The 19970-nt window shown below is 39.8% G+C and overlaps 1 protein-coding gene across 2 annotated transcripts in view; it reads left to right on the top strand.

The window, feature by feature from the left end:
- LOC135487955 (synaptotagmin-A-like) overlaps positions 1 to 19970 on the top strand; it is an 88790-nt gene that overhangs the window by 28174 nt on the left and 40646 nt on the right. The window contains exon 2 of one of the 2 annotated variants that reach the window (XM_064772268.1): positions 13010 to 13042. The exons of the other annotated variant lie outside the window; for it this stretch is intronic. Within the exon in view, the coding sequence (XP_064628338.1) occupies positions 13010 to 13042 (33 nt within the window). The remainder of the gene's footprint in view (positions 1 to 13009; positions 13043 to 19970) is intronic. 2 annotated transcript variants of the gene reach the window in all.

Here is a 19970-nt window from a genome sequence, read left to right as displayed (position 1 = left end):
TGGTTGTTTTTTCATTGATATTCTTGCGGATTCCTGTACATGTAGACACATTTGACATTTGTCTACATCATTTAAGGAATGAATAACTGTTCGTTCTTTCAAATTCAGCATATACTTTCGTCACGTTTTAAGAATTTGTATAGCAAAACCAGACATTCACATCCAAACTCAACGCATTACCAGTACATGCAAAGAGTTTAACTTAAACATTGATTATTGTATTTCTCACAGCCATCAATTCACAAGCTAAGAAGCTTCCATTCAAATCCGAAAAACCAGTTAATGCTGCAAAAACGTTTGAAGAATTCGATATCAAACTGGAAAAAAATGTAATATTGATTTTTGTTCATGCATCCGGAACGCGCTTTGAATACGTGTACATGTAGTTTTCTACTGTTTGACATTCGGGTAAGCGATTCATTGATGTTTTCGTCCGATCGATTTTCCTCTCGGGTTGATATCAGGAATGATATATTTCGATGGCTTGACGTTGAATGAGTATTTGTATTCGAGTCAGAGACATGCTGGGTTTTCATGGCACTGAGGAATCAACCTGTGCGTTAGAGACAACAACTGTGTCTATACACACGGTGGGTAATGGTATTACGGTGTAGTTTACCTTTGCACCACAGGGGAAACAAGGTGCAATCGGTCCAAATTTATAAATGCGAGCCTTAGGCCCCTCAAATTGAACTAATCTTTAGTATGTTTCGTTTGTGTCGTCATTTCCTCTCCGGGTAAGCACGTGTTTTTCCTATAGGTAAACCGATACCTTTCATGCCTTTAGCCATCGTGATACACACTCTTTGAAATAAAAGTTTTGGAGCTTTTGGAAGACCTTTATTTTAATGTTTTCGGCCAACAGACGTATTTCAGTAAAACAAAAAAAGGAATGTTTTTTTGAGAAATCACCACGGACTTTCACTACGCTGAAAAACCTCTACGGGGTGTATATTTGTAATGGCCGATAAAACATTGAAGGCTGTTTAGAAGCTCAAAAATAGAGTGCGGGTGTAATGATGTGGGATGTTTTGAGTTCTGACAGGAAATGGTGAACGGTTTCGGACATTTGTTGGAAAGCCTGGGGACATTTAGAACATCATTTTTATAAACGCATGCAGCATGGGTAATAGCATAAAGGAACGTTATTCCTTTGTGGTAATAGGGTATGGATATGACTTGAGAATACATCTATCGCCCACTGTGGCATGGACTATTCTAGTTGTTATAAATTTCTTTACAATCATCCAGACAGCTAAACTTAAAATATTGACAATGCCCGTCCCAAGAAGAATTCCACCAGTTTGACTCCCGTTGGTCCATGGTACCCAGCAGACTCGTGGAATCAGTCTTTAATACACATCAAAGGAAATTCCTGGCATATGGCTTTGATATCTGAATGTCTGGTAATTTTGGCCCTTTTGGCCCCCTTGTGTTACTGATAGTAGCAAGCACGTGATATGGTTTACGGATTGAAATATTGCCAAATAATTGATTTTACGTCTGTCTGAAATGCCTAATACCTCGTTGTGTTCCTGAAGTAACGCACGTTATATTATACACTGCTTCTTCCTTGATAATGACAGTTTCAGTCATTGATCGAATAATTCAGCAAAGAGTCGCTGCCAACCATATATAATCAGCCGCGTTACAGATGGATAAATGCTTAATCATCTAATTTGCCCCCGTCGCTGATAGCTAGCCTGCAATCACATATCTCTCTGATCGAATATTGAATATCTGTGACATGTTCACCATGAGATAAACCAACACAGAATATATAGATGGATTACAACCAGGTTAACATAGCGAGGAGCAGTGTGGTCAAGTTGTTAATGGCTGGGCCTCATGATCGTAGAGTCGTGGGTGCGATTTCCGCACTGCGGCGCTGAGCAAGTTGCTTTACTCCCATTATAAATTCGATTATTTCGTCCTTTAAATGAGACGTAAACCAAAGATTTATTGAATCTAGTGTCTATGCCTATGTCGACGTCTCTGTTTATGTCACTGTTTATGCTTGTGTTTGTGTTTGTGTTTGTGTTTGTGTTTGTGTTTATGGTTGTGGTTGTGGTTGTGGTTGTGCTTGTGTTTGTGCTTGTGTTTGTGTTCGTGTTCGTGTTTGTGGTTGTGGTTGTGGTTGTGGTTGTGGTTGTGGTTGTGGTTGTGTTTGTGTTTGTGTTTGTGTTTCTGTATGTGTCTACATCTATGTTTAAACCTATGTCTGTGTTGCTTGCAAAGAAGGCTAGCCATACATGTATAAGTTTCAGATTTCTGTGCCAATAATTACTATGGTTGTTAATTTCTGCATGGCATTGTCGACAAAGGCCGTCTTGAATTCGACAACTGATATTCAGTGACAGCTATCTGAAATGCTTCCGGGGCAACCTTTACAAATGTTACAATTTAGGGGGACACTGAGTACCGAGTACCATAATGGATCTAGTCATAAACCGTTCTTCAGCTGCTACATCTGCTTAAAAATCTCTGACTCACCAAAGAGCAAAGCAACGTCGAGGGGCGCCAAGGCACAGGTCGGTTCGTATTTGTAAATTTGTTGCGGTTTTCCTCTTGACTTACGTTGAGGCTAAATCTTGTGTTATGAAATGATGCAAAAAAACTGGCCAGGCGTCTTGAAAATTCTCTAAATGTCAACAAAGAGGACTGAAGAAAGTGTTACATGCATGAAGTATCACCAATTACTTGTCATCGACAGCACAATTTATCTTGTTGCTGCTCAATGCATCCCCGACGCTAAATGGTCAATTCGATTGGCGAGCACGCACCAATCCGACGATAAGGTATTCCCTTTGGAGCAAAAGGTAATCAATGTCGTGTTCAGTGAGCCCGTGTTCCCCTGCTGCAATTCATACAGATATCCAATAGAACTGTGCTGAATTGGATGCATGATTGGGCACCGCTAGTATATATTCCGATCAATCCAGGGATTGATCGATTGAAGAGAGGGCTATTGGCATCCGATGAAGGACACACGCGGTTCGAAAGTTCACAGCTTTGCCGATGGTAACACGATCTGGAAGATTCGTTTAGGGGAGCAATCGCCTTAGGTTGGAGTCGATAGATGCGAGTAAACATGACAAATGTGCCTGGTGACAGCCCTAACGTCTACAGACTGCTTTTTGTATCGGTTTTTTGCATCATTCGTGTGATTCCTGTCGAAACGAACCAAGGAAAAAGCTGCCGCAAGTCAAGCGATTGATCTAATGATTTAATAATAGGGATTTCATGGTGAGATCGGCCTATTTCAGACAAAACAAATTGTGAAGTAGCATGATATGTCCGATGGTTGTAGCTGTACCATGTAACTTTTGTGCCTCGAATACAATCGATAAATTGTTAAATATCGATTCAATCAGTCTCGAACCACTCAATCAAATACTCTGTCGATATTTACCCTTGGAATCACAATCTCAGCCCACAATCAAATCATCTGATCCTATCAATCTAATTTGTGCATTTTGCTGCCAAAGCGACTGATACGTCCATTGTCCGCGCCAGTCACGCGTGTCCCTTCCAATCACTTGGCATCAACAGTCCCCACTGATCAATCATCATCAGCATCATAGGCAAACAAAGTGAAATGATGAGCTGCATTGTGAAAATGGTAGCATGATGTTGTTGTCAAGGAATTCCTCAACAATGGATTCTCGGTAGCAGAAGACTGACTTCCGTTGACACAGGAATGACATCGTCTTCATATTTGTATTCTATTTCTTGCAAAATGAACACGTTGCTGGAGCTGGTTTTGCAAATACCCCACTAAAAACCCCGGACATAAAACAGTTCATTGAAATCACATCTTACCAAGAAAGGAGTGCATAGCTGCATCTTGTTAGTACTGATATAAGCCTCCTGGAATCCAGAGGGTTGATCTACTTTCAGTAGACTTTGGTACTGTACCTTGGCTGTGTTTGTGCTTCAGTCCCTCAGAATGCTCGCTGTGGTGTGATCAAGTCGGCATGTACATGTACATGGACAGACTCTTGCAGAGTTCCCAAAACTGAAATATGGACGGTCACTTGTATATTGTCATTCACCGAAACAGCTACGCGTTTTGACGTCGGTTCGTGGCCAAATTTGGTGAATGCGATAGAAATGGTGAATAGCAAAGATTCACAAAGTCAAAGATTTAATCCTCCCATTGGTCATATATCAACATGGACCAACTACATGAACTAGTATCTGGGCCTTTTAATTGAAAAGTTTTTCCTTGTGCTCAGGGTCAGCTCTCATGTTTCTATTGGTCACTAGTTTCTGGTAGTGCTTAATACATTACATCTTTCTTGTCATGGCAGAAGTGTATTTTAAAACACCAGCTTATTCGAAATGAACTCAACGCAGCTGTCTTTTAGATAATGGAACTCCTCAACGTCTACATAATTAATCTAATAGTCAAACCTTAACTATATTTCGCTGAACAAGATAAATGTTCCGCATAACGTATTATCATTACGGATATTTTTCACCGGCGTTCTTATAGTGATGATTGAAATAAATTAAAACATATTTGCGGGAATATGGGTTCACTTCATATAGCAGGTGGAGTGACATCCCTACTTACTGAAGCGCAATATGGCAGTTTGAGCCATCAGAAGCGCGAGCTCGAGGGACCTTCGCCATTGTTTTCTGTCCCTGACATCTCCCGTCCCATCAAGTCCTCACAGAGACAAGCTGCCGCATCAGAGTGTAATATAAGCTACTGCATGTACATAATTTTACAGATTTTCATTTTAGTACATGTTGAAACTGTGGAGGTATCTCACTTAATTTTGTGTCATTAAGAAGAGTAAATGCCAATCTCGTGTTAATAAAGACAACCAATGATCAAGGCAAAAATATGAACAGACTTTATAGAACAAAAACTTGGCAAAAAAAACTATATCTCACATAGTAACGCGCAGTTACATGTATACGCCGAAAGAAATAACACAATACATGTTGAATCAGTTGGAATACTCAGCACAATATTGTACACATCGCTATGTGTATCATGAAGCAATAACGTATAGCAGGAATAAAATGAAAATGGGTCGCGTTTAATACCTAACATGATGAAGGCTTCAGGTCAAAAAACGAAAGACGATATAATCTTTAATAAGTACTCCTGAGCTACATGTAATGGTTAAGACTATAATGTCAAGGCAAAAACACATAAATATTTTTCGATTATCGGAAACAACAAGAACGACGACGTCACACGCGACCGTGGGCAAAGTACTATAAGTATTAAGAAAGATATCGGTACCAATAAAAGCGACAATAATTTCTTGATTTGGTTTAGACATGATTGGTGAAGATACCCGAGGCAGTTGTTCTGAAGTCTTTCGCGGTTAATTAATTCATCTCGGTTAGGGTAGGTTTTCACTGAATGCGACCTTGCGTGATTGCTGGAAATGAAGTACAAACTGTGCGGAGCGTAAGCTCACAAAGGATTTAAGAATCGAGAGTCTTACATGATGAGGTGTTGTCCATTTGTGTAATTTAATGATTTTTTTATTTTTGATTTAAAAACAAACAAGTGTAACTCTAGCTCTGTATAATCAAGTAATAGTAACAAGTAGTTCTGGCACCGAAGTCCTCATTTGGAAAGTGTTTCAGGGATCACCGGTGATTTTAGATGGATACACGAATCACCGTATTGACAGGAAGACTCTGATAAGTAACCATTTCAGACATCCTTTAGAACGGCCTTCTGATATGACTCGTTCCTTAAAGGGCTTGGAATAACCTGAATCCTCATCATTTTCTGGACGCGTCATTCTCTTGGAATAAAACAATGAGCTTTGTGCGACTTGCGGATGTACTAGAGTAATTTTTCTCTATGGTGCTGCACATGTATCTTCCTGTGACCTGATACAAATAAGATACAACAATTCAGGCGCAGAAATAGTAAAATTAGCAACTTTCAAGATAGGCTTGGTACATGTACAGCTGGCCGGGCTGTCGTTGCTGTTGTGAGAGAAATTTATTTGTAACAGCCTTTATACTCTTGCTTCCAGGAACCATGTATACTGTGCACATTTATTTTAGGGGAACTAGTACGATTTAGCCTGGCGTCATGATGGTGTATTCTAAAAGGCCTTAGTCACAGTATATCATTGTTTCTAATACAAAATACATTACGCCTCGTTTTGATCGGAGCGGTCTTGGTATCGTAACCAATGACCGCCTGGGTAGGTATAAAATTCTGAATTTTAGCAGACGAATTATTTTCACCAAGAAGCAACGACTCAGCCCCACAAAACAATGTCAAGAACACGAGATTTTGAAGTATTCCCCGATATTGGGATTTGTGAAGTAGGGAGGATACCCGAGGACTCTTTCGAGGTCGTCAGTCAGGATTCAGAAATCGAGCTAGCAGACTTGGAATTCCCTTGCTGCGTGACGTCATCTTCACAAGCAACAATATGGCGGAGTTCCGGACACCAGGCTGGATCATTCTTTGACAAAAACGGAACATATATACCTTTCAAATCGTATTTAATTTGTTTAATTTTGAAACCTTTTAGAATAGAAATTAATACCTCGCTGTCGGTCATTGGTTGTATAATCAAGACCGCTCGGGTAGACCTCAAATTACGTCCAAAACCCTCGGCGAAGCGCCTCGGGTTTTGGACTGCATTTTCGGTCTACCCGAGCGGTCTTGATTATACAACCAATGACCGCCAGCTCGGTATTAATTCCTTAAGCTAAGTATATAGCTAGTATAGTAAGATATAGAGCATTGGTATCTTACCGAAGTGATTTGATTAGTTCTGATGCTTTTAATTTGGTTTCTGAAGTACAATAGCACCAATTCCATTCGGAAGCACTCGTCAGGAGACATCAGGTTACGGATTACGGCAATGTAATGCTGAATAACGATTTTTCCCTCATCAACGTTTTAAAACAATTTAGTGGATTTAAAACCGAATTAGACATGATTAGACAAATAAGGAATAATGTTGGCGAAAAGAAATGTAAAGGCAGTAAATAAAAGTAAAGTGATGGTTCTGTCTAAATAACTCTAATTTACTACCCACTCAATCTCTTAATTAGAGTATGGCAATTTGATATGCAGTGTGTGACTGGCAACTAATGGTGTTCCAAACTATAATTGCTTCTATTCAACATCTTAAAGAAAACGCCCAAAAGTAGTCGACTTTAAACGGAAAATGATAGATAATCTCCAAGTAATGCTAGTGCCTATGCGCTAGCTACATGATACCCACCGACTTAAAATATATATTGAGTTGAGAGCTCCGCGTCAGCTGCATGTAGGACATTATTCGCTCAATAAACAATATTAGACGATTGAAATGTAAGTAAGAGAAAACCGGTGACCCCGGTGGAAACCTACGCAGTCGAGTTGCCCTCTCCATCACATGAGTGTACCGGGACCGGCCGGGAATCGTCGCGGAAGTTCAGAAGAGACAGGCGCTGATGTTTCCAAAGCGCCACTCCAACAGCCCTCTCCTTCTGAGTTGTCCCCATTCATCACCACGTTCCCTCCTCACGAATGTTACCTGTGATGAAAAGATGCTCTTCTATTGGGTTACACTCATTCCCTGGCATGCCTGGGCACGGATGTTGCATTGAACAGCTTTAACTTACTCAACAGCATTATGATAAGATCAGGCTATTGAAATTGCGAGGTATATCTTTGCCTTTGTCTTCTGTCATTGGCAAGGTCTTCACTAAGCCAACCATGCAGCCCCGCAACACATTGCTTTACTTCATCAAGCCATTTTACACGGTTGCTCTCTCTCCTCTTGCTGCTATTATGTTCTGCCTGCAAGTAGAGTCCGTCCTTTTCCTTAATACGGACAAAACGTCCTTACAAATGAAGGCATCTCACTTTTCGTATCATTGATGCTGCCGGGGTTTTTTTGGTGAGTTGTATTCAGATACACTAAAATCATGTGGTTTGCTTGCTTTGATATACATGTACCAGTGTATGTACATGTATGTACAACAGGCGGTGTTTCAAAAGGAAGTGTTGAGCAATATGGAAAATGTTCCATCATGGTTTGGCCAGGCCATTTGATCACTATAACTGTACGAGAATATGCTACGCTGCCACATTCGAGTAACTAAGGCCAGCGTTTTGATTTGTGCTGTCTATACTACTGTTGCATACTTTACCACGGTTTAACAGATATGAAGACCATCGTATTCTATTGGTCACTAAGGACAATAGCCATCGAACAATTGATACATGGGATGCAATATTTTCTAACAAAGAACAACCCCAGGCAAGGTTACACAATTTTTTAACTTCTGTCATGGTGAAATTGAAATCACACGCGGTAAACATGGGCGTAGTTAGCGAGGAGGCAGGAGGGCAAATGACCCTTCCCCCAGACCAAAAAGCTAGCTAAACCCCTGCATGGTAAATCAAAATGTAAATCAACTCGTTGAAACTATTTCTTGCGTCCAATCAACGAAAAATAGCTTCAGCCAAGGAAATATCCTTCGTACTTGTACTGCGATTTCCATTTGCTGTACAGAATTCCAATTACGAGCGAGTAGGAGAAAAAACATATAAACGCATCGAGCCCTCAGGTTGGTCGATTATTGCAGCGGATTATACCGTGAATCACAGGATGCTCTTGGTAATCATTGTGGATTCCGCGGCACACGTGTCCCGTCCTCGGGAAGACAAGATAATGAGGCGGGGGTGGCAGGAAGTAATCCACTGTGACACCCGGCACAGTTTTCCCTGGAGAAAGAAGCTATCCTCAATTACGCGGCACGTTTCCGGGAAGCGGTGAAGCTAGAGTTGAATATCGGTTACAAATCAGTGCATTGAACTTGATTTTTCTGGATCTTTCCTTCTAAGACAGATATCAATACTCTGAAAAACCATTAGCAAAATCGATGTTAGAAAACTTTGATATTATATGATATGTAACTTAAATGCTCTAATCAAATGAGAGCTATAAACTTATCGCTATGTGACCATGCTACAAATGACATATAACTTAATTAAAGGAGCAAAGATTTATCAGTTTTATTTCATCAATTAAGGTGTTTCTGATCACGTATTTGTCATTTAGGCCAATCAGTGCAAATTATGCTTAGTGGCATTTCGCAAAATGTTTGTCATTTTTAAAACATCTTATATCTTGCGTTTTCTGTAAATTACAATCACAGATTACATGTCAAAATGTATTTAGCATCTGATTGGTGATATCAGTCGGTATCTCACACGGGTAATTCTTAATTGCCCATTTGAATTTAAAACCATCGTTATATTCTAAAAGATAGATTAAGTAAAATTAAGGTAATTGTTTTAATTTTTAGTTGTTCCTCATATCGGACCTGCCATGGAGAAAGGGGGTGCTAAAAGTTGTCCAACGCTTTCAAAAAGCAATATTTCCTAATGCAGTTCCTTGTAAGGAAAATGTTGCATGTTTAGAGCTATAGGACTATGTCTGGTGAAATCACGTTGAAAACAACACTGCAATTTATCGACAATTTGACATCCATTCATAACATATCAAGAAAAGGAAATGATTAACTAATAGACTGGCACTCATCGTAAACTCATTTAAGGCTGCATAAATCAGCAATTTACGCATTTTCCATAAACTATATTTTCATGATTGTTTACTTTGTAGTGGCAACTCCGGCGCAGTGTTAGTAGTGTGATGAGGTGGTCCTACTGTCACTGCTTGAATTGGCAACTATTGAATCTGAAAGAGCTGAAATCGCTGGTCCACGTAACCATTGGACTTTTTGTGCATTACTAGTCTTTGTCAGAAAACTTCCTCATAAAACAAAGCGATTTTTGGTGGTTTTATGCGCACTGCTTTGGTAGCGTAAGGCCGTTATTCCTTTTTTCCTACATTTAGCGGCCGCTTCAAAATCTCAATACTTCTCTCATACTTCTAGTTAACAATGCAAAAAACTTTCTCAGAAAAAAAAATATTTGAAGAAAAGGTGAACTCTACTTTGAAACTACCAAGACTATTTTTCGACATCCTGTATTTAGTTACACAACGCAAGCATGTAATTTGAATCTGATAAGGCACTGTCGTTGACAGAAAGGTGATTATTTGCCGCATGTCACTTGTAATTACAACCTCGTCCCGTTCATGTCTCTATTCTACACGTTGTTACAATGTGACAATCACGTTTGCAAACTTGGACCGAGGTTGTTTCGATCTCACATTTTTGTGACGTTACCATACAACGCGAGTACCTTTGGTATTTATAGAAACACTAAGACCCCGAAGAATTATCAATTATCTTGTTTTTCCAAAGTGTGCGTTTGATAATAGCAATCACGACATTCTACCGATATTCATCTATCCAAATGTATCTCTGAATAACCTAAGTCTTTATGCACGTTATGTGTTCAATATAAATTGCGCTTTTTCATTGGCAACAACAAGAACACAACAAGATAATGAACTTTTAGGTTCTAGCATCATTTGAAAAGATCCAGCCGCGGCACAAAATCTTTATTTAGACTGCTGAACGTACATGTAGTAAAATAAATAAATTGGTGATTACCTCTTATGCAGTTCATTGACTGGAGTCAGTAATGTTATGCAACGTTATAAGCAGTTTTACCCAGATGCCCAGCTCACACAATCAACTACCTGGGGAACTCGAAACTACTAAGATTTATCAATGGAAGCGTACTCCCGCCTTAGGTTTTAACCGGGTCGTTCAAAACTCCCCATTGTTATAAGCGTTTCGTGATAGGTTTCCTTAAATGGAATCATAATCAAATCTGCCTCGCGCCCTTTTATTAGAAGTTTCGCCCTTCTAATCGCAGACGTTGATATATGCCCCCAGATTGCTATTGTGGAGACTCTCTGTAATATTATCACATTTTTATTGTCAATAAAAATCATGCGCGGTGTATTCATGGTCGACCCTGTATTGACTTTGTGTTTCGACACCAGGTTAGGACCACGTTCCATCAGCACTGACATTAGTAACGGATCTCTGCATATGCAGTACATTCTACAAATCTCATAACATTTCCCTGGAATTACACTTATATTTCTCTTCGCCATAGGGCATTTAATGGCAAGTTCTCCTGGCATAACGTAAATATCATCACCCTAATTACATTGAAACACTATCACTGACCTGACACAATACAAGTTATGGATATATTAAACATCACAACACGGATATCCTACATCTACCCCAGGGGGCATTCATGACTAACATACATTTCTTGGTAGATACACCTATAGTATTACAAGTTTACAATCAGTATTAAGCTATTTCAAGAACAATGGAATGACACTTTGGTATTTCTCAGTCATCGTTCTCTGTAATAGCTTCTTTGTCTTCTTCTTCGCGTTCGACGACAGTATTAAATGCTAAGGTCATTGACTGTCGCCAAGTGGACTGTGACCTTTATTCTGATCCCTTCCCCACAGTTCAATCTTGCCATCTTGATCCTCCGGCCATAGGCCAGGTCGTTCCCCGCAATGCTTCAAGTAGAGCGTTGTCTTGGGCGACGTGATGTATACGGTCTGGTATTCTTGTCCCCACAACATGGGTACTGTGAGGAGTTTGCCAGCCCGGTTATCTGCAGGTGGCTCCACTATCGTGTCATGCGAAGCCGTAAGATGGTGGTTCTTTCCTTCCTTCTCCACCAGCCAAGGTTGAAACCCCTGATAAGGTTGTCATACGATTCTTAGTTAGCTCTAATTCAGTGTACTTGAATATTCTTTTGAAGATTCCTCTAGGATTCTTAGTTACATCTTAACATAAAGATGTAAAGATTCTACATAAACATTACTACGAAGTGAAAAATTTTTTAACCTATCTTATAGCCAGTGGGATTTTCCAACCTGCGGCGCCCCATTGGTAGGAAGCAAAAGTACATGTTTCATTAAAAGACACTAACTGCATCAAAACCGCATTAGCCGGGCATAAATTTGCAATAATTGAGATCAGGCCTTACCTTGGCCTAGGTAAGTGACACGCCAAAATGTTACACCCCCACAAAAATACTCCTGTCTGCTGTTCATCGTTTGTCCTCAACAGTTAAATTGCCATAACATTTCAGTCTACTTGTAGTATATTCCCTTCGGTTGTTTAGTCAACGGTTACATGTAGATAAAACATGTCCTACGGCCGTTCCCCATCCGAAGCTGATCTAACGCTTGGGTGGCTTAATTAGCTTTACCAGGGTCAGTATCGGCTGGATCGTCTGGGCTTTACGGCTCACTTGCATCGTATGTTTGAAGCCTGGCGGAAAAGTGTCCTCTCAACGGCTTCCCTTGCCGTCTTAGGCGATCAGACGGTGTATTCAAGCGGCGAGACTAAGCTTGAGGCCAGGTGAAAATTAAAAATCGTTTCTCGTCCGGAGCTATCCTAAAAAAATTTGAGCGGTGTCACTTTCTTCTTGTAATTATCAGAACCGACACTCTTTAATGACCTGAGGAGAGATGTCCCCCTCCAGGACTTTAAGAAGGAAATAAATGCCCTCATATATGATGTTTATCACCTGCAAGAATCCAACTCATAGCAGAATTGCTGTCAACCCGGGATGTGCACGTGGTATACGCTGGGAAATATAAAGGAATGATAGCAAAATGTTAAATGAAAAATTTGTTTTTTTCGGCGGTATACAATAAATATAATCATCGGGTATTATGATTGCAATTTGAAAGACATGGTGTGTTGAGAATGTGCGGGCGTGGTTTTCCTAATCTCGTGTTTTTTGCAGGCTAGCTGGCTTCGATGGGAAGTTTGATGGCTACAACTATAATCAGCATATATTATTAGTACCGATGTGATACCCAGTGATCATTGGTTGATTCCATTCTAATCCCAAGCTCAATGGTCATTAAGGTTTGACCTAAGAATGTCCGATCCCCTCTCGCCTCCGTCGATCTGATCAGCTGCGTCTCAATATAGTCACCCCACTGTGGGCCATGTTCTTGGTATCCAATATCCCAAATATTGCTTATTGTAAATAAAGTCAATTTCTAATATATTTGTAAAATAACCTTGACTGTAAATCTTTTTCTAGACGACCTTTAAACGCACAATGATGGTTCGATGGGTAAGTTATGATAGACTAATGCGTGTTTTTTCACCTAATGCACACTTCATTTCACGAGTATTAGCATTCACATATAATAAGTGTGAAGTTATATCAGAATTGAGAAAAGATGGAAACCACTCTACAATTGAAAGCAGACTCTCTGTCGGTTTTGGCGTCCATCCTGATGACGTCAGAGTACATTAAATTGCATTTTGAATCGTTCATTTCAAGTGCGAGAAATTTGTCGAAAAAAGCAAATTGTAGGAATATTCGAATTACTTATCAGTTTTTGAGAATATATCACTAGTTGTCTACACGTAGTATGTTGGCACTAAATTTTTACGAATAAAACATATTTGACTTTTTGTGGAGCTTATTGTATAACATGCGTAGAAACACAAGCACGACAAATGCGCACTCACAAAAAGACGCTATTTCCGACACCGTGCACTACGCACCATGAGGCCTGCACCACGTTTAGGTGTCGCTTATTAAGTAACTCAGTCGGTAGTTTGTCAATTTATAATGTGTTTTCTTACTAGCCGTAGTAGAGGTTACGATTTTTGTTAGGCTCGACTTATGTTTATCCGCCCCACTTGAAATCCTATTCTAACGCTCTGGTACTGACTTTTTGAAACGTATCATTGGGTGATATGAATAAAGACTAGTAAATGATTTTACTTCAGTTTGGTACAGAAAGGCCTAGTGTAAATGTACATGGGGTTTTCAGTAAAAGCAATTGCTAGTCTTTATCCATATCATCCAATGACGTTGTCGACTAGTAAAATTGCGTCCAAAGGGCTTTTGTGCTTTATGCTTGATTCGAAAATTCTTTACTTTTACTAGTTTCTTCCTACAAATTTCAAAACAAGAGAAATAATCCTTTAACTTCCCATTTTGTCATATTTTGTCAGAACTATGCCCACAATGCGCTGCGGGGAGTAAATCGGCCAAATCGACCGTCAAAGCTACGCGAGTGATGCGGCTTATGGCGTATCTATCAAGCCGTTATTCTCGGTAACACAGAAAAACCTGAATACTTCCGATGATCTTTCGGAAATTCCGGAGTCGTTCCGAGATGACGGCAAAGATGACGTCAAATGGTAATAATAATGGTGAATGGTGGAAATGCACCAACCCCCTTGTCCACTGAATTATTCTCTTTGATAGCGCTAAGGAAGCGAACTGGGAAACTTATGCAAACTAGTGTGTGCGTCGGATTTTAAGGCAACATTAAACGTGATAATACATGTAGCATTAGTATTAGAACTTTTTCAAATGAGTTCAGAATAAGTTGGGTTTTTTCATTCTCTATTTTGATAGTCACCCGTACGTGTCCTATTATAATTGGTTTTGTTAAATTCTCACTCTTTAAGCACGTGACCAAGCTTCAAAAAAGAAGTTTTGCCAGTCAAACTGGCCTTTTTACAACTTTTTTGTTTTTCTACTTTCCGCCAGCCTGTGAATCTGATATTTGAGGAGGCGTCAGAAAACCGTTTTCTTTCATACATAAAGAACCACATGTATTAATAACTCTTTGTGTTCTTTGAAGCCCTTAGGGCCACTGGCTGGATCGTGTTGACTGGTCAGGTAAGGGGGGAAAACAATAGAAACAGTTGTCATCTTCGAAGAAAAAAATATTCTGAAAACCAGAAATGAGAACTATTATCCAGAATCAGTAAAGATCTGAGGCGCGGGCGCTGATACTAAACTAATGATCTTTGTATCTGGCCTACAATAGTAGTAACGCTGAATCAGGCAAATGATAAATCGTGCTCAGCATACCTTTGACGATACAATTGGAAATAGGCGATACATTCCCATTTACAGAACGATAAACAGTCATAGACTATTTTGGGCACGTCAGACCAGAAGTCTAGAACGCCAGACTTCGATAAAAAGGCCCCGTAGTTCATTCAGTCGTTCGGTATGTACGCACCGTGCATTAATTGTCGGGGATGGTGGATGGAGAGCTTGTAAATTTGAGGTACATGTACATACATTCCTTGCGTACTTACCGTTGGGGGGGGGGGTACAGGTTGGAAAGATGATTTGGATTTCGGCTCATTATAAACCGCGAGATGCGAAATCGCAAAATCGCGAGATGAGTAATCATCATTTTATGCCACAAGATTTTCTACTTCCCTGGACCATGACAATCACCATTTCAAATGCTGCTGTCCACGTCTCCATTCAATGATAGTAGGGCCGAAGACAATACAAAGATTACATGCAACTTATCAAGATATATTGTGAGTACGAGGTTCAGGATACAGCATGTATTAAGATTATTTTCACGTTACGCCTGGCGGCAAAGTCACCATACACATGTTTGACCGATAACACAGGGCATGCACCTGGTGAACGTCTGGTCATCCCTAAAAATATCGCGGGATAGTCTGACCATCGAAACTAGGCTATAAATTAGGTTAAATTCCACACATCGCACAGCGGAGTCTATTTCAATGGGCCAATCAAAACAAGGATAGCTCCCTACTACAGCCTCGGTCTCATGAATGTTCGCCTTTTCAGCTTCCATATTTGCAATACATCCTGTGGCGCATGGTACTCTCACCGAGGTTGGCATCTCGCGATTTCGCATTCCACATCTCGCGGTTTATAATAAGCTGATTTGTACATTTTTATACGCTGTAACATTTTATGTCACTGTGAGTATAAAAAAGAAGATATTTCATGTTTATAACAGTTTATTGGTTGAAAACGTTATTGAATTACGTTTGTAAAAAAATGGTTGTGTTTTGATGCAGCATTTAAAACATCAGCAGAGCCATAGACTGCTTTCAACATTATCAGCTGATCTTTTTGCGTACGTGCGCAGGACGGTTGGGGGCACTGGTGTACTCGGGCGGACACGGGATAAGGGTAACTGAAAAATTCGAAAATAGTGCGTGGGATTTAATGAACGGCATTTGATAACTTCGAATGCCATCCGCCAATTTGTGGCAATATATTTTAAACTGAAAGTAATTCGACATTGTGCATTGTCTTAAAAACAGGCATTGTTTCTAACAAGCGATGGCTAATACAAATTGTGTCTACCATTTTTGCCTAGACCTAAAGACCTACCCAGTCATGTGTACAAATAGATTGTACATTCATACGTCATACATATACACCACCCTCATCGCTGTATGAGAAGTAGTATACATGTATATTTTACATCTTGTCGAATTTTTTCAACGTTTTAACTGAGCCCATTTGAAGTACCCCACATTGTTAAACCATTTCCAATTGTTTTTTTGCAATTTTGTCTTCGGAGGAAAGAATCACAACCAGAATGCACTTGTTGAATTTAATCCAAATCGGATGAAATTATAGAATGATCAACTTTTAAATGTATATCAAGCAATAGAAATAGCTACATTTAGACGACGCTTTAACCTGTATATCGTTACACGATATCATTGAAGAAATATCATTGATAGCCACTTTGAACGTCAAAACTTGTTTATTTTGTGACGTCACATGCAAGAAATCATTCAAACTATTAATTCTCCAATATCATAATAAATCTAAAAGTGATAATTTGTGAATGATTTGTTTATCTAGACACGTCATCAGACATCGATTTTTCGCAATTGATGATTGAAATCAATAGCATTTTATAGGTTTGACATAGAAATAATCAGGTAATTTGATAAACGTCTTTGTTGTTGATATTAAGGCCTCTTTTTTTATGGAGTCGTACTTTCTATTAGCATAGTCACTTTCGGGTGCATTTTTAGTTTTCAGATCAGAAATCAATTACGCCTTTCATGAACGCGATGGAGAACTTAAAGAATTGATTGAATCCCGATAAAATAAGCACGCGAATTGATAAATTGTGTTTCATGGACGACGTGTCAGGTTGCAATGTTTTTATGTCGGTCTACGCCTAATTGAAAGACAAATTCTGATGTATTACTAACACAAATAATGCATTGTACATCCTCGAATAAATCTGCATCCATATCGCAGGCTGGCGCAGTCTCTGGTATCATACAGGATGTTTCAAAATCCACATTATGTCAGTTATCATTATTCCAAATCAAAAAGGCCGGCTTAATATGATGTTTAAAACCAAATAGCCATGATTCCAGCATGGCAGGGATTTGTTCCATAATAGTATCAAACAGATAATTGTGATCTTAGCCCTTCAGTTGGGCCATATAGATTATAAGAAATCTCGCAAACAAGGAATCCTCAGAAACCCCAAGGAGTTGACTCCAAAATTCCAGAACATCACACTTAATTAATAAATCCACGCCAAACTACACCCTTATTGTTCACAACCTCTGTGTTCCATTTCCATACGTTTTACTATATTTCGTTTTCTAATCATGGAATTGAGTTCATAGTCCCGATGTTCTAAGTCGTAACCGTTAAAGTATGTCTTAGGTTGGTGAGATGACATCTTTACCCTCAATGCATTGACATTGCTCAGCTTCCAGACAACGCGCATCAAGGGCGGAGGCTACGGCGGCAATACCACTGGAAGTACAACCAGTATGGTGAGATCGATCACGGCTGCTCTGAACAATTGTATTGGAGTAGGAACGTGAAGCTAGCATGTGTATGAGTATTACAAAACAAACACCGCAGGCTGGAGATGCTTGTGAACGACATGCGTTAATCATCCCTGTACAAAAGTCATGCCACCCTGACACTGCCATGACAGGCATCCATTGTTGAATCACAGCTGATCCGCTCTTGGACATGACCTGTCACTGACAAATGACCGCCGTGGTGATGCTAACAGGCGCAGAGCTTACTATCAGATTCATCTACAGACAGTTCCCCGACCTGCCTTATATTACAATAAATCACTTTGTCGTTGGCTCTGGTGACCGGAGATTATTTCGCTTAATTCGCATGCTACTGTAATGTTTGACTATTGAGCGCATTGTAAACATGGTAGAGAATGGTCATTTCAAGATTCTAGTACTCACCTTTGCCTTAGCCATTTTAGCAGGGTTAGGCATTGACAGTCATCTTGCAACCTGAATGCTGGTTGGAAACCTTTGTCTCGTTCTCACTTCGCTTCTTAGTCGGGTAGTGTCTATCAACAATGTCATTACCTTTATTTTCCCTTGCTGGCTTCGCGTAAGGATCCCTACGAAACACCTTTTATTGCGGGGTCGTTCTTATCACGATTGCCCTGATGACCCCTGGGATTAGCCGATCAACGGTGGATCTAGCGAATTTCTCGTGCCCGCTAAAGAAAACAGCCTTTTGCCGCGATGCTCTTGTAAACTGGACAGTTCGTCAACAAATGTCTTTTTCAACAAATAAGGTGTTTTTTTATTTTAAATTGACTGAAAAGTAATGATTTGAGGACCACTTGTTTTATTTTTGTCGGAAGTCGGTACCCTGATGATTTCCAGGCAAAGAGATAAAAAAGATACATGACGGATTCGAAGTCATTGGCCGACGGAGGAGCTAGGTTTATATCAAATGAGTTTATGCCCGAGGGGATGAAAACTTAATGATCAACCAAGGATTATGATTGTTATCAAGAGCATTGCCCGATCTATGTATACATATGCTAGTATAATTACACTTAAAGATAGAGTCAGATATAATGACAATATACGCATAATAGCTAGGACGTTGCCACAGCGACATTCGGAGAATACAGCGATTAGCGCAACCCCCTGACGGTATAAACTCAATCAATCAATTTCTATCCTACTTCGTGAACACTCTGGGGAATCAGCACCACATTTTGCGCGTGAATTCCCTATTTTGGGGCATGATTTCCTGGAAATGTCATCCTTTTCCTCCGGATCTCGCCAACCCACAGAAAATGCTAAAATATTGCATCAAAATTACATTGAGATGGCTGAAAATAAATTTTGTGATAAGTAAATGTGTTCGGGGAGCCAGAATGTACAATTGGGAGTTTTCGCAAATGCCCCCGAAACTCCAACGTGAACGCATATCTCATTGTTCGACCTAGTCATCACGATGTCGAAAAATATCGGGAACAAAAAGCAAAGTCTACTGTTCTTGTTATTCCACTGCAGGAGTACTTGGATCACGACCATGTAGAATTAGTGGAATAAGCGGAATGAGCTGATTCTGGGCTTCAATCACCTGGAAAAGCCAGTATTTGTCGCGATGATCGTCGCCATGCCTGAACTCAGAAGACGAAAGGAGGTACGGTAATACAGCGCTGCGCACGGCTACCGACTGAACTAAACTGTCCCTTGAGACCCTTTCATGCCCTCATTGCGAGTAATGGCTTACGACTGTAAAAAGCGACTTTCAAATAATCTTTGTGGCGTATCGAACAAATTAAAACTTAATGAATTCATTAAGTTCCATTTTGTATGAAATCATATCATATTTTGTACAGAATCCGCTCATTCCGCTAATTCCGCACATTCCGCTAATTCTACATGGCCCTTGGATCACGGCCATCATTTCGATAAACACAGACATGATTGTCTAGAATGTTCCATGTTCATGTACTAAAAACAGTTTCAACATGTTCAACACATCTGCAAACGCCTAAATTCACCACTTGACAGTTTATCCGATCACCAAATAATGACTGTAAGTGTTTCGAGCCAGTTAATTTTGATACAGGAATATAGCAGTTTCTGTGGGTCAGCGAGACACGAGTACGAAGTATGCAAATTTATTCTGTAATTTTTTTTAATTTCTTCGATTCCTCTTACAACTACAAAGTATATAATTAATTTGCGACATCATGCACATACCTTCGATTGACACTATCTAATTCGTACGCCCTACTTTTTCGTTTGCATGCAGGATTGCGAAACCTGTCTAATAAATACCTTAATCGCACTTCATCGTTTGCAAGACTTTGGGAACCTGCCTGTTATAGAAAACAATGAATATTATTCTATCTATCCCTGATGCTGACCAGACTACTAATCAGTGGTATTTATTCGGGAACTGCAGTATACTAATGAGTCGT

Source organism: Lineus longissimus, chromosome 1 (genome assembly GCF_910592395.1).
Source record: "Lineus longissimus chromosome 1, tnLinLong1.2, whole genome shotgun sequence".
NCBI classification, from domain to species: domain Eukaryota; kingdom Metazoa; phylum Nemertea; class Pilidiophora; order Heteronemertea; family Lineidae; genus Lineus; species Lineus longissimus.
This window is presented reverse-complemented; position numbering and strand designations above follow the sequence as displayed.